We start from the raw sequence: 12,685 nt of genomic DNA, 5'->3' as shown, positions 1-12,685 counted from the left end.
TGCATTATTTTAGTTTTTATCATTTTAATTAGCTAGAAATGTCCTACTGTAAGTGTTGTACAAAGTTTTTGCCTTCACAATAGAAATCAATATTTAAAAATCCTTTTTTGGTATATTTCTTTGCACTTTTGACTCTTTAACGTATATGTTGTGTTTTTTAAACTTTATAAGTCTTTAATTCGTCGCTTCTTTAAAAAAAAATATTTTGACACTTACCAACACTTGTGTCTGCAGCGAGTCCAGTTTGCAGTCCCGCTAACATTGTTTACCGGTTACCAAGGAGACAGAAAGTGTCAAGTTCACGTGTTACTGTGACAACGAATGCTCCCAGACGTCTTTACGGCAGTGATGTGTACCGGGAATTGTAGTGAAGTTCTCTTTTAGTTCACATATTTAATAAATGTAGAATTTGCTCCGTCGATTTATCAATAAATAAAGAGAACATTAAATTTGATATTTTTCTATTTATTTTATTTTAACACTTACTGATTATTAATCAACTATAAAACGCATAAATTAATTCATAGCTTCATAACGTATGCGGAACGTTTCTTTCAAGCACTCCTGAGCCGGGCCGGAATTGCGTGCGTACTTGGTCTCCACTTCCTCTTGTGCTCCATGTGTCCATGCGAGTGAGCTGCAACACGCCGAGGAGTTTTAGTTTAAAGATTTGCTTGCATTTGTTGTCTGTAAGATGGAGGATGTCGAAGATGATTTACAGTTAGGCTTCGAGTCCGAGGAAGAAGACGGCGATTTATCGGATGGAGAGGTGAGCACGCTCTTTTAAATCCGGTTTTTATTTTTGTCCATATCAGTACAGTTTATTACTGTAGTAATATGTTAAACGTTGTGTTCATTTCTTCTCCTTAATGCATTCATTTAAACGTGTTTTTCCCCAAACACGTGAGGAGCTCTATTATAGTTTTATAAGTCTGCATTATTTAGTAAGTATTTTAAGCTATTATAGGTCTGCATAGCTATCGATACAGTTTATCTTTCGTTTTGAGTTTTTCCACTAAGACGTATGACTCATTGAGCTCTAAGGTCTGTTGTATTTATTTAAAAGGCTTAATTTAAAATCTAAGCTAAGCCCTTAACGGTATTAATTGTCTTTGTATGTTTAGCTCCAGGAAGCCTTCTCCAAGGGGGAGCTGAAGCCTGGATTAAACATTCCTCTACAGGAGAAGAAGATCGTTAACAATGTGGTGAGTCTTGTTTCCTTGTTTGTTTGGGTTCTTAAAGCTTGTAGGACGAGGAGACATTGATCAGTTTTATATGGGAGTTGTTACAAAGTTTTCGTTTGTCAAATCTGATACTGGTGCTGAAGTTTCTCACTAAACCAAATGTCCTGGAATTCTCTAAACCGAAGTTTACTTGTCTTTGTGTTTACAGGAAGGTCTGAAGCAGTGCTTGTCTGAGCTGCGCAAGAAATTACCCTGGTTGGAACGGCTGGATTTGACCAGTTTGCCAGCGCCTGACATTGTGGCTAAAGCAGAAGGGAGGCCAGTGGCAGAGGAGAGTGGGGAGATCAATGCAGAGGATGACTTCCAGAGAGAGATGTTCTTGTAAGCCCACAAAAGCCTTTATTCACCACAGTATGCAAAGAGATGCCATTTTGTAGATTGTAACTTTAAAGGGTTGAGATTTTTGCCTCTAATGCTGAAATATGAATTAATGCCTTTTTTCATCAGTTAGACTACAAAAATGACTCACTTATTAGTTATCTCCCTCGTATATTAGATAGGCTTGAGTACATCAGTAAGGCTGTGGCTTGTGCACTCATTAAAATTATTCTGTATCAGCAAAACTTTTGTACATATCACTGGCTTCCTGTAAAATGTGGAATGGACTGTAAGGTTGTCCTGATCGTGTATAAGGTACTAAAGACAGCCTTCTCACAATGAGCCACAATGTCTGTGGAACTCTCTGCCTCGATCTATTGGAGAGACTAGACTGCAACTGTCAACATTTTAGAACAGGCTTATATATACACCCTTGCCTTTGCTGGGTCTTTATTTTTTTTTAAGCTTTCAAGTTATATTGTCATTATGTTTCTACTTTCCCATGTGTACATATAGATGTACATAATGAAAATAAATGCCAAGGCAAGGTTTCTCAAAAAATCTTGAGACGCCAAGAGAAAAACAGTGGATAAACGCATGTTTCTTGTGTTATTGTGGGAAGTATTCATCACACTTTTTTTCCTCATTGCCTGTTTTTCCTCAATGTATTTTAGCTATCGTCAGGCCCAAGCTTCTGTGCTGGAAGCGTTACCACGGTTGCACAAATTGAAGATTGCTACCAAGAGACCAGAAGATTATTTTGCTGAAATGGCCAAATCTGACCAGCAAATGCAAAAGGTTGGTCCCACATACTGACGCATGAGATACAGAGAGATTATTAGTGGATCAAAAACAAACTTGGGGGCTCCTAATGCAGTCTGCTACAGGCAATTTTTCCTTTTCCAACAAAAGGTTTAACATCTTAATAAGTCTGTAGCATAGACTACAATGCTAAATTCTCTTCTGTTGTTGAATTTGACAACATTTCAAACGGCATGTAGTCTTTACAAAATCTGTCAAGTGCGTTCTTGTTTCACATCTGTCTCCAAGTGTGTTAAAGTTGGTATGAATTCACATTTGAAAAAATTGTATTGAACTAACTCCTAGGAACGATCTGATTTTTGTGTATCCTGTACATCTTCTCTTGTAGATTAGAGCAAAATTGCTGGCCAAACAGACAGCAATGGAGAGGTCTGAGAAAGCCAAGAAACTCCGAGAGCAGCGGAAATATGGCAAAAAGGTAAGTCAGTGGGTGCTGCTGTCTACCTGTAAGGACTGTCTCCTTCCACAGTTGTTTACTCTTACCTTGTATGTTTTATGACCTGCATGAATTGTACAAATGGAAGTGTATTAGATCTTCATCCTACTTACTATGGTTTGTACAAACTGAGGGTTCTCACTTTTGAATCAAGCTTTTAACGTTGGTCGTTGTTTGGCGATTTGTGGAGATCTGTTTTTCTGAATTATCGGTGTGTTGTAGGTTCAGACGGAGGTGCTGCAGAAGAGACAGAAGGCGAAGAAAGCCATGATGACTGCAGTAAAGAAATACCAGAAAGGTACAGTGGACTGACGCAAAGGAGGAGGATACTAACACAAGATTTTAGACTGGTTTTAGATACCAGTCCATGACTTTACCTTAATATGCTTGTCTTATTGTGCTATAATAACAATACATTTCTAAAAGACGGCAAATAAGAGACTTTCAGATTCAGTTCCATTATTTTCTTGTGAGTGAAAATAATGTCAAGTGATTTTACTGTTCCTTCCATCTGCTGAAGAAAAACAAGTGAAGCTGAAGGAGACTGTAATACTACTGTAGGTAAAAACTGTTTTTTAATCTTGAGATGCATAATGTACAGCAAATTCTTATTCTCTACAGGAATGACTGACAAGCTTGATTTTCTGGATGGTGACCAGGAAAAAGGCAAGAAAGGGGATAGCCTATCAAAGCCAGTCATGAATAAACGAGGGTAAGAGCTCTCCTTTTTTTTTCTTCATCAATATAACTTTACAACTCGGGTTCTTCCCACGAGATTTGTAGAAAATCTCGTCATTGCGTCCGTCACGCTACCAGGGGTCAGTTTAGCACCGAACTGTTGTACTTGTCCACAGCCCCAGCGCAAAGAGGAAGTACAAGGACCAGAAATTTGGGTTTGGCGGCAAGAAACGCGGATCGAAGTGGAACACCAAGGAGAGTTACGATGATGTCTCGGGCTTCAAGGCAAAATTCGCACATGGCAAAGGAGGGAAGTTTGGGAAAGGACGGAAGCAGAAATCCAACGTGAGTGGCATGCCCCTTGCCTCTGGTTTGAACCAGGGCTTTCAAAATATACTGTCATTTTTAAAAGATACATTTGCATTTTAACATAAGGTGGTGAAGTGACTAGTTGAGTCAGTGTGCAGGCTGCAGACGAAAGAGGAAAGGTTAATTTATTGCTGAAAACTAGAAAGAAAAAACACAGGTGATTGACAAATGAGGGTTAATAAGCAATATATTGATAACCAGCCCATAGCTTTTTGATAACCTATTTTGTCACCTTTGAAAGTTAAAAATCATATTGCTTCTTTAAAAGAATTGAGTATTAAGAATGTATGAATTGCTGCAGGTGGGAGGAATTGTTTCTTAAGAGACATTTTGGATCTATTTAAAAATCTTATCACCTAGATCTCTTTCTATATTCTGTAACTTGTGTATTGGGGCTTCTTATCTGGAGGGTTAAAAGGCTGTGCTACAGTTACAGAAATGGTAATGATACATTGACAACTGAACTCTTTCCTGCTGTATTATTTTTCTGACTCTTTTATCTTTTACTTTGCAGAAGAGGCCAGGCAAGGAGGTCCGGAAGAAGATGAAGAATCGCTCTCGATAGGTACTGCCTGGGTCCTTTTTGGTTTTATTTTTCGGTCTCTACTGATTTGACTTTCTGTTCCCAGAATCTACTTTTAGAAACCATGTTAATGGAGTCTTCAAAGCTCATTCCCCCTATACAGTATTCCTGACAAATGGAGAGACACCTTCTCTGTATGTTTTTCAGTTGGGTACCTATGGGCTACAGTCTTTCAATAACAAATTCCTTGAACAGCTGCCAGTGTTTGAGGCTGTTTTTGTGGACACGTCAGTATTTTCTCACCACCATCCAGAGGAACCACTGGGAGCCTCAGTGAGTGTCTTGGCACAGCCAGTGTATGAATGTTCTTTTGGCAACGTTTGGTACATGTGCTTTCCAAGGCAAGCAGGAAAACAGCAACAGAGAGTTACAGAACTTGCAGAAGTGATTTGTCAAAAGTGTGCTGATGTACAGGTTTCTGTTTGGAGAAGATTTTTTTTAGATTTCTTTTTTAAATCGGGAGTTAAAAAAAAAACTTTCATGTTAAGAAGATACATGGCCATTTCTATTACAATACACTGTAGAAATAATGTTATAGGAAGTACCTTCTTCTATGTATAATCTCATGACAGTTGCCTGTACCTGTGGTTTTGTATTTTTCTGTACAGATTTTTCAAGTATTGAAAAATAAATTACTAAAAACATTCAGCATTCTCACCAAATGTGATATTGTTGCAACAATATTTAAGATGCATGGATTCACCTAGGAATTGTCCGGTAACTTGCAAGTGTTATTAATGTTAAGAAACTTTATTTGCTCAATTTGAAATTTATTATATATAAATATGCATTCAAATTAGTTTAGTTTAGCATTAATTTTCCTGTGCATGAATAATTGTGTAAAATAAGTTTGCATGAGCAAGGTACACCTCACTCTACATATAAGATCACTTTATTAGCCATATACAATTTCTTGCATTAGGAATTTCTTTTTGCATACCCCAACTTGCTCTCAATGAGACACAGGCACACAGATGGGGAGAGAGAAGCTTGGGGTCAGAGCACAGGGTCAGCCATTTTTATGGTGCCCCTGGAGCAGTTGGGGTTAAGGGCCTTGCTCAGGGGTCCAGCGGAGTAGGATTCCTCTGCTGGCCGCGTGATATAGTAGTTCCACATGGCAGTGTGGTGGGCTTATTGCTCATTTACTGTCCTCATGTTGTGCAGGACATCGGGCAGCCTTGGTGAACACACAGTCTGTATACTGTTTTGGATCACGTTTTTCTTTGTGTTGCTCTTCTAGCTCATTTTGTTAACTTGTGTATACCTGATTGTTTCTGTAAACTTGAAACATGGTACAAAAGATAAGTAAAGCTTGCCTCTCTATATATAAAGTTATCCTGGATAAAGGTCTGCTAAACTATTAATAAAATAGTGTATCAGTTCTGAAATATGTATGATCTGAAGGGCAAAAGTGCCCTTTACAGCCTAAAAATGTATATAAACTATATTTTTTCTCCATATTCTTAAAAGAATGAACAACCTGATTGCATTTTGAGGGTGTGGTTCAGTAGTGTCCTTTGATTCAATTGTAAGAAGCCCCTGGTACAGCTTTAGGCTGCAATTCTGAACAAAAAGACTGAAGAAAGGGTTCAGTGATTATGATTGTATGTGCTCCTTATATTTTAAGTTTTTTTTAACCAAGACAGTTGATTTTAAAATAAATGAATTTGGATAGTTTGTCCAGATCTTGTTTAATCATTCAGTTTGGAAGACAGGTGGCCACCATTGCATAGTTCAGCTACAGTTTTGGGCAGAATGCCGGTTTACAGTTGTGAACGTTCATTCTGCTTTTCAAGGAGAGGCAATAGCTCTCCGCGTATAACTTGCTGTTCTGCAGTGGAGGAAATGCTATCCCAGGTTCTGCGTTTGCTCCTTCAGGCGCCACGCTGCATCCATGTACTTGGTGATTTCTGAATTCTGCCGGGGGAAGTTGAGCCTTCGATCGCTTCGATCTGAAACGATCTGCAACAGCAGCATGTGTTAAAAAAACAAAAACTTTCCTTTTAAGAAACTCATGCAGGACATTTAGTTCCTGGTCTGTTATTATGTTTGATTAAATATGAATTTTCCATGCAGATATTGTTTTGAAGATAGGAATCTAAATGTGGCTCACATAAGCAGTTTGCCCAATACTGGATTTCACTGTACAGGGTAAACTGCTACATATTTGTTTCAGTTTTCAATGTGTTAATTGGTTAAATCACTTAAGTATTGATAAAAATAAAACGCTTCCAATGAAACACACTGTTTGAGCTACATCTTCTCTTCACAGTTTCTTGTACAAACGTCTTATCAAACATATACAAAATCTGTGAACTGCTCATCTCATTTGGCTTTCGAATGTTCCTCCAATCCATGCAGCTGTGGTCTTACCAGGGGTGTGGATATCCAGCCAATTTCCTGGCTCTCCGTCTGTGGATGGGTGTACTTTTTTGTAGGTTCCAGTCTAGCGCCGTGGATGATTTTTACAAAATTAGCTAGGAGGCAAAAGAAGCAAGAAACTTGTGTACAGTTGGCTACTTATGTAGTATTTCAAAACATGAAGGTAATTAAACAATAAGCAGAAAATTGTATATCCGCAGCAGGGGTCTTATGGAAAAAAATATCAGAACTGTTCAGCTTTATTTTTCCAAGTTGAAACTTTAAAATTCTGGGGCAATTTCTTTTGAGTTTGTCATTTTAATTACCCAATAAGCAAACGCCTGATACTTTATTCCCACCTGACTAAGGGAATGTAATATTTCTAAGAAATTAAGTGATGGATGGACGTTCTTATGTGACTTGTAAGCAACACCAGGGCGACTGACGAAGCCTTAATGTGCTGTTAAGGACCTTAAAATTTTAAAAGATCCTCCAACGCTGCACTGCGGAAAAAGTGTAACGTATAATTCGAAGGACTGAAGACTATTCTACGTTCTTAACCTACTCCACCCGTAGGGAGACAAAAACACTTTTTAATATGCATCTTAAAACCAATCGTTTCTAAAGTGGTTAGCTTTACTTACGGTCTTCCTTCCCGTCTTCATTGGCGTGCCTCGGCATCGGCTTCCCAGGCAAAACGTGAACTAGGGGGGAAATATATATATATAAATTAGATTGGTGTCGATTTCAAAAAGCAGTTTTTTTATCTTGTCTGGACTTTCTAATTTTTGTTGGTCAAAATCGATAGAAGTCTCGAGGGAAATAAACATAACATTCAGCATAATGATGTTTCGACGAGACGCCGGTGATTCAATCTGTAAATGTTACTGCTTACGTTTTTTAAAGGGATTAATACTGAATTGGGTGTAGAGTTTTTGGCTTCGCTGTTCTTTCATGATAGTTTCACAGAGGATTGCGTTCTGGTGCACAATATCCACCGGCTCCTTCTCTTTTTCCTTCCCCTTAGCCGCCATCCTGCTGGGTGCTTCCAGCTAGCCGTCTTATCCCGATAGGAATCCAGCAAGAACAACTTGGAGTAAGGGAGAAATGCAAGGTGCTTCAGGAAAGTTAGAAAAGCGATAGAGGTTCGACCACGTTGGAACGCTGCTTTTTGCTCTGATGTGTAACTTAGCAACCATAAACAATGTACCGAATAAAACTCGGATACCTCAATGTACCACAAGAGGGCGCAGTTCGCTCTTGTTTGTACCACAAATGCTGAATAATTGAAATTAAATTGATACTACTATTAAACCAAATATTAACTGCGCCTACAAAAAATCCTGCTTAAGTGTTTCTTTAGTTTTAGAACGTCTCCTTTCCCTTTGACTGTGTAATAAAATGCCACTCGTGCTCTTGGATATGAACAGCTGTATTGTGTAATTTAAGTAGGCTGTTTTGAGATTATAAACTTTTTAAGACGACAAATTCGATTTTTGGTCTTCAGTATTAGACTTTCTTAACATTTTAGACTTGTAAGATTGGTACTATGATCAGAGGTTAAATATTAACTCAAAATACAGTGAGGACAAGTTTGAATAGTTTGTAAACGTGAAGGTAAATTGTTCTCAAATGTACTGTATGTGTCATAGAACACAATTCCATTGAGGTCATAGGCTCTATTGACACTGAAGCTTGAGAAGCCATAGTACAACACACGGAAGTGCGGCTACATTGTCCCTAGGGAAAGTGAATATATTTTGTTTTAGGAGTGCTCTAGAAAACCGGGGGTCTAATAGCTGCTGTGATGAAGTCTCAGAAGTGCGGAATGACTTCCAGGACAGAGTTGAAGTATGTGATGATGGGATCCTGGATTTTTCAGTGACTTGAGCCATAGTGTGGAATGCCTGTTCTCTCTGAATGTTCTGAGCTGACTTTTAGCAAATGTTGGAAACGGAGCTTTATTGTCTTTTATAATTGCATTGCTTCTGTTACGACCCCAGGTGTGTAGGGGTAAAGGGGTGTAACATTTAGGATAATTCTTTTGGAAGCAGGTGGGTTTTGGTGAGGGACTAGGAAGCGTGATAACAAGGGTAAGGAACTAGAGTGGTGCCAAAGGAAAGAAAATAACAAACAAAATGGAGCTGGCTAGGACAGTGAGGGAAAGCTAATCTGACTACAAAAGAAGCGTCTTCAGCACCCTAGCTAACCTGCACTGACTACCCAAAACCATACAAGACAAACGGCACTCACCCGTACTAAACTAGTGTACTAATACAAAATCAACTAAGTGTGTAAGTGTACACAACAACCTAAACTAACCTCATATACAAAAGTTCACACAAAAACACAAGTGAACCAGGAATACAAATAAGGGAAAACAAGAGTAATCAACAGGAGCAGGGTACAAAAGAACACAAAAGTTGAACATGTAACACTGGGGCAAGGTAATGGCAAAACAAGGATGAACACATAAACAAACGAAAGTACAAAGAAACTAACAAAAAAAACCCAACAAAACAACAAAGCCAAAGCTATACGAAAATACACACACACACAAAGCAAAACAAACCAAACCAACAAACGAAGCCGAAGCAATAACCAGAAGCGAAGCGATAACCAAAACCAAACGGGACCAAAGTTAAACAAAAGGCCTCTCTTTGCTGAAAACCTCCATGTTATATAGTGAATAAAATGTGTTCTGATTGGCTGAGAGCTAATTGATGATGATGTCATACTGAAAGTGGGGTGTAATGGTGGGCCAATGGGGAAGAGAGAACAATCAAGGGTCAGCAGTGTGGACATAACAGAAAAAACACACACAGAACACACACTGGGACGTAACAGCTTCCATGAGGTTACTCTAGATACCGATTCATTTAATCTACGAACAAATACTAAACTTCAGCTGCCATTGGGAGCGTTATGGGTGATTCATGGTATTTTGTTCCATTATTACAGCACATAGCCATCTGTTACTTTGGACCAGAAATCAAAGGGCATCTTTTTTTAAAAAAAAAAAAGCAAAATAATGGCTACCTTGAAAAGCTGTACCTTTGTATTCATCAGGCTTAGTTCTGGAATCAGATGTCATCACACTCCGTTATTCCAGAATTCTAGATTTGTGTGCATATTAGGATCTAATGCTTCAGGCAAAGAACATAGAAAGCTGACCCTTGCTGTAACTGATCTCAGCTGTATTCCTGTCTCTTATGTTGTAAGAAACCATCCAAGTGACACTCCAACCCTCATTATGTACAGTGTAATGTTACCTTTTAAAGTGCATACACCTCCATTGAGCATCATTGAAGGATGAAGCTGTTCGAATTATTTTGTATATTGATGTCTTTAATGGGAATGCAAAGGCTGATCATGATTCAATCTCTAATTGACTAGAAAGGGAGATCTTTGTATTTAACTTGGTTTGTTTAGCAAAGACTGATGACTTTCCTAAATCTTTCTGAAGATCAAAAATCTGGTCCTTTTCCTCGAATGGAACTTCGTCTCATAATTTAATTCATTTTGTACATTTTATGGGCTCTCCCCTGGAGAAGGGCGATTGAGTTTTCTTTTATCAATCTGAAATGTGCCCAGCACTGAAAGCTGTAATTCCAGGTTTTGATGACTTAATCCTACCTTTCAGGAACCGTCCTCTAAAGTGTCATTAAATGGAGCGAAAAAAGAAAGTCTTAAACCGTGTTCAGCAGTGTAATTCCACTCAGTTGTTTTTAATTGACTTGTTATAAAGTAAAAGGCTGCATTAGTCAAAACCACACTGCAATGCTCTGATGATAAAAAAAGCTTTTGCCTTGTTGATAACAAAGGAAGCACAAACTGTGACGGAGATAGTGCTTCTTGAAATGTTTAACAAACCAAGGTCTGTGGTGATGGAAATATTAATCCCTGCTCATTCATGTGCAGCTGGGCTAATAGATTTCCATGGCACTCTGTAGTCTTCTCTGTGATCTTTGATGAGTTTTGACAACATGTTTAAACAACCAAGTTCAGGCGAAATTAATAAAACCAATGAGTCTGGTTCCCTTATAGGTTTTTAATTCGCATTGTAGATAATATCGTTTAAACAATTCCTACTGTTTAAAAGATGTGAGGGTTTTGTATTGTTGTGGGTCTTCTAAAAAGCCATATTTTGTTTTAGTTGGCCAGGTCAGCTTTGTACGTGTGCTCTTGGTTCTTTGCTCTTGTGATATTTGTTTTTCACTAGATACAGTTAATAACCCATTGTCACTTCACATAATGTACATTATGTACAAATTAATTACATAACTTAATGTTTTTTTCAAACATTTTTGTGTATTATTGCTTCATTAGTAAACGCATGACTGCTGATTCATTATGAGCTGATCTGGGGCCAGTGAGAACTGTCCAGGCTAGTGGGCAGGATATTTGCAAAGCCTTTATTGAAGAAATTGGGTTAATAATGGCCATGATACAGCGTTTTGTAGTCCCTTAAGTGAATGGAGTTCTACTCCCTCGTTGGAAGTGAACAGCTTGGTTTGTCTTTTGGCTATACAGGCTGAACTCTAGCCATGGAATTCCAAATGTTTGTGAAATGCTGTTTGAGCATCTGAGCTGAGTTTTGTTGCTAATGTTTGGGCAGATTTTCCACAGTACAGCAAAGGATTGTGTGGCTTTAACTGTGGTTTTATTGTGGGGTCAGCTAAACCTACTTCAGTGAAGTTGGATCAATTTAGCATTCATCCAACCATTTTGTAACCACTTTATCCAATACAGGCAGGAGAGCCGAAGAGCTGGAGCCTGTCTCGGCAAGCAACAGGCACAAGGTGGGATACAACCCTGATGGGACGCTAGTCCACCTCAGGGCACACACAGACACAAACACAACCACCCACACCTGGGCCAGCTTTTCCCAGGAGACAATTAACCTACCAGTATGTCTTTGGACTGTGGGAGGAGAAAACCCAAGTGAACACATAGAGAACATGCAAACTCCACATAGACTACCCCAGGAGGTGAACCCAGAGCCCCCGCACTGCACCACTGCGCCACCAAATGTAGTATTAATACTTAATATTGATTATATAATAATACAAAAGGCATTATTGCCTTTGGCATTGTCTGTTAGTAGTGTGCTGTTGTGATTGTGTGACAGCAATTTTAAATCATGGCCTTTTTCTGTGTGGCAGCCTACACAGATTTATCCTTCTAAAAAGTACGGAATAATGCTTTGTGAGAATCATACAGTATAAACTAAAACATTGGAATGGGACTTTCTAGTTTAAACACGGGCTCCTGTTCCATTTGTGAGCACAAGTCATCCATAGCTGCAGGCTGAAAAAGGACAGATAAAACAGAAAGAAAATACACCGCCTAGCGTATTGTCTGCACAGACATGCAATAGGATACACTGCATCTGATCTGGTTTCAATATTATTGTGAAAAGAAAAAAGAGGCCACGGTGTGCTGTGGGCCCAGATAAATTTGTTTGCTATCACCTCGTGGCACCAGCTAATGTACATTATTATGGGTTTGCCTGGCTGACAGACTTTCCGTGTGGGTTAGGAGGACACACTTAGAATATCCTAATCTATAAGATAAGCCTTGCAATTCCAGATGGGGAGTTGTTTTAGTGTTGTCTTTTTTTAATTTCAAAGAACACTGTGCTACGATCGTGAGCGCTTGGCATTGTGGTCTGAAAGATCATATTTGTATCCCTGCTCTCACAATGGAATATAATTTCCTATGTTTGGGCTTTTAGTCGAGGAGATTAAACAGGTTACACTGATCTTACATTCCCAGCTCTACCACACAGTGGATAAGAAAAAAAAAAACCAACTAACAGCACTTGATCAGCAATACCTGATAAGGAGCTGTAGGTTTCTTTCAAGTTCCGTC

The 12,685-nt window shown here is 38.8% G+C and overlaps 2 protein-coding genes across 3 annotated transcripts; one reads left to right on the top strand and one right to left on the bottom strand.

Annotated features, from left to right (window-relative positions):
• Positions 1-605: 605 nt before the first annotated feature.
• Positions 606-7,977, top strand: ebna1bp2 (EBNA1 binding protein 2). Of its 2 annotated transcripts, none has more exons than XM_088927616.1 (10): positions 606-769; positions 1,125-1,205; positions 1,393-1,565; positions 2,237-2,360; positions 2,713-2,802; positions 3,043-3,118; positions 3,442-3,532; positions 3,675-3,843; positions 4,382-4,432; positions 7,839-7,977. In XM_088927616.1, exons 1-9 carry the CDS (start codon positions 695-697, stop codon positions 4,430-4,432), a joined length of 930 nt encoding a protein of 309 aa, XP_088783742.1. In that variant the 5' UTR covers positions 606-694; the 3' UTR covers positions 7,839-7,977. The 2 variants fall into 2 exon arrangements, with proteins under 2 accessions (XP_088783742.1, XP_088783741.1); XM_088927615.1 differs by lacking the exon at positions 7,839-7,977 and adding an exon at positions 4,598-5,113.
• Positions 5,201-7,845, bottom strand: cfap144 (cilia and flagella associated protein 144). Its single transcript, XM_088927617.1, has 4 exons — positions 7,707-7,845; positions 7,456-7,515; positions 6,824-6,927; positions 5,201-6,412 (listed from the first exon to the last, which is right to left on the bottom strand). The coding sequence occupies exons 1-4, from the start codon at positions 7,843-7,845 to the stop codon at positions 6,299-6,301; spliced, it is 417 nt and encodes a 138-aa protein (XP_088783743.1). The 3' UTR covers positions 5,201-6,298.
• Positions 7,978-12,685: the final 4,708 nt, after the last annotated feature.

The sequence above is a fragment of the Atractosteus spatula genome, chromosome 11 (genome assembly GCF_055471065.1).
Source record: "Atractosteus spatula isolate fAtrSpa1 chromosome 11, fAtrSpa1.hap1, whole genome shotgun sequence".
Lineage (NCBI taxonomy): Eukaryota > Metazoa > Chordata > Actinopteri > Semionotiformes > Lepisosteidae > Atractosteus > Atractosteus spatula.
This window is presented reverse-complemented; position numbering and strand designations above follow the sequence as displayed.

Coding starts and splice junctions, on each gene's coding strand:
- ebna1bp2 (XM_088927616.1), top strand. CDS start 695: ATGGAGGATGTCGAAGATGATTTACAGTTAGGCTTCGAGTCCGAGGAA. Junction 1,206..1,392: donor AGAAGATCGTTAACAATGTG/GTGAGTCTTGTT, acceptor TTGTGTTTACAG/GAAGGTCTGAAGCAGTGCTT. Junction 1,566..2,236: donor TTCCAGAGAGAGATGTTCTT/GTAAGCCCACAA, acceptor AATGTATTTTAG/CTATCGTCAGGCCCAAGCTT.
- cfap144 (XM_088927617.1), bottom strand. CDS start 7,845: ATGGCGGCTAAGGGGAAGGAAAAAGAGAAGGAGCCGGTGGATATTGTG. Junction 7,516..7,706: donor TATTAATCCCTTTAAAAAAC/GTAAGCAGTAAC, acceptor TTTCCCCCCTAG/TTCACGTTTTGCCTGGGAAG. Junction 6,413..6,823: donor GCTGGATATCCACACCCCTG/GTAAGACCACAG, acceptor CTGCTGTTGCAG/ATCGTTTCAGATCGAAGCGA.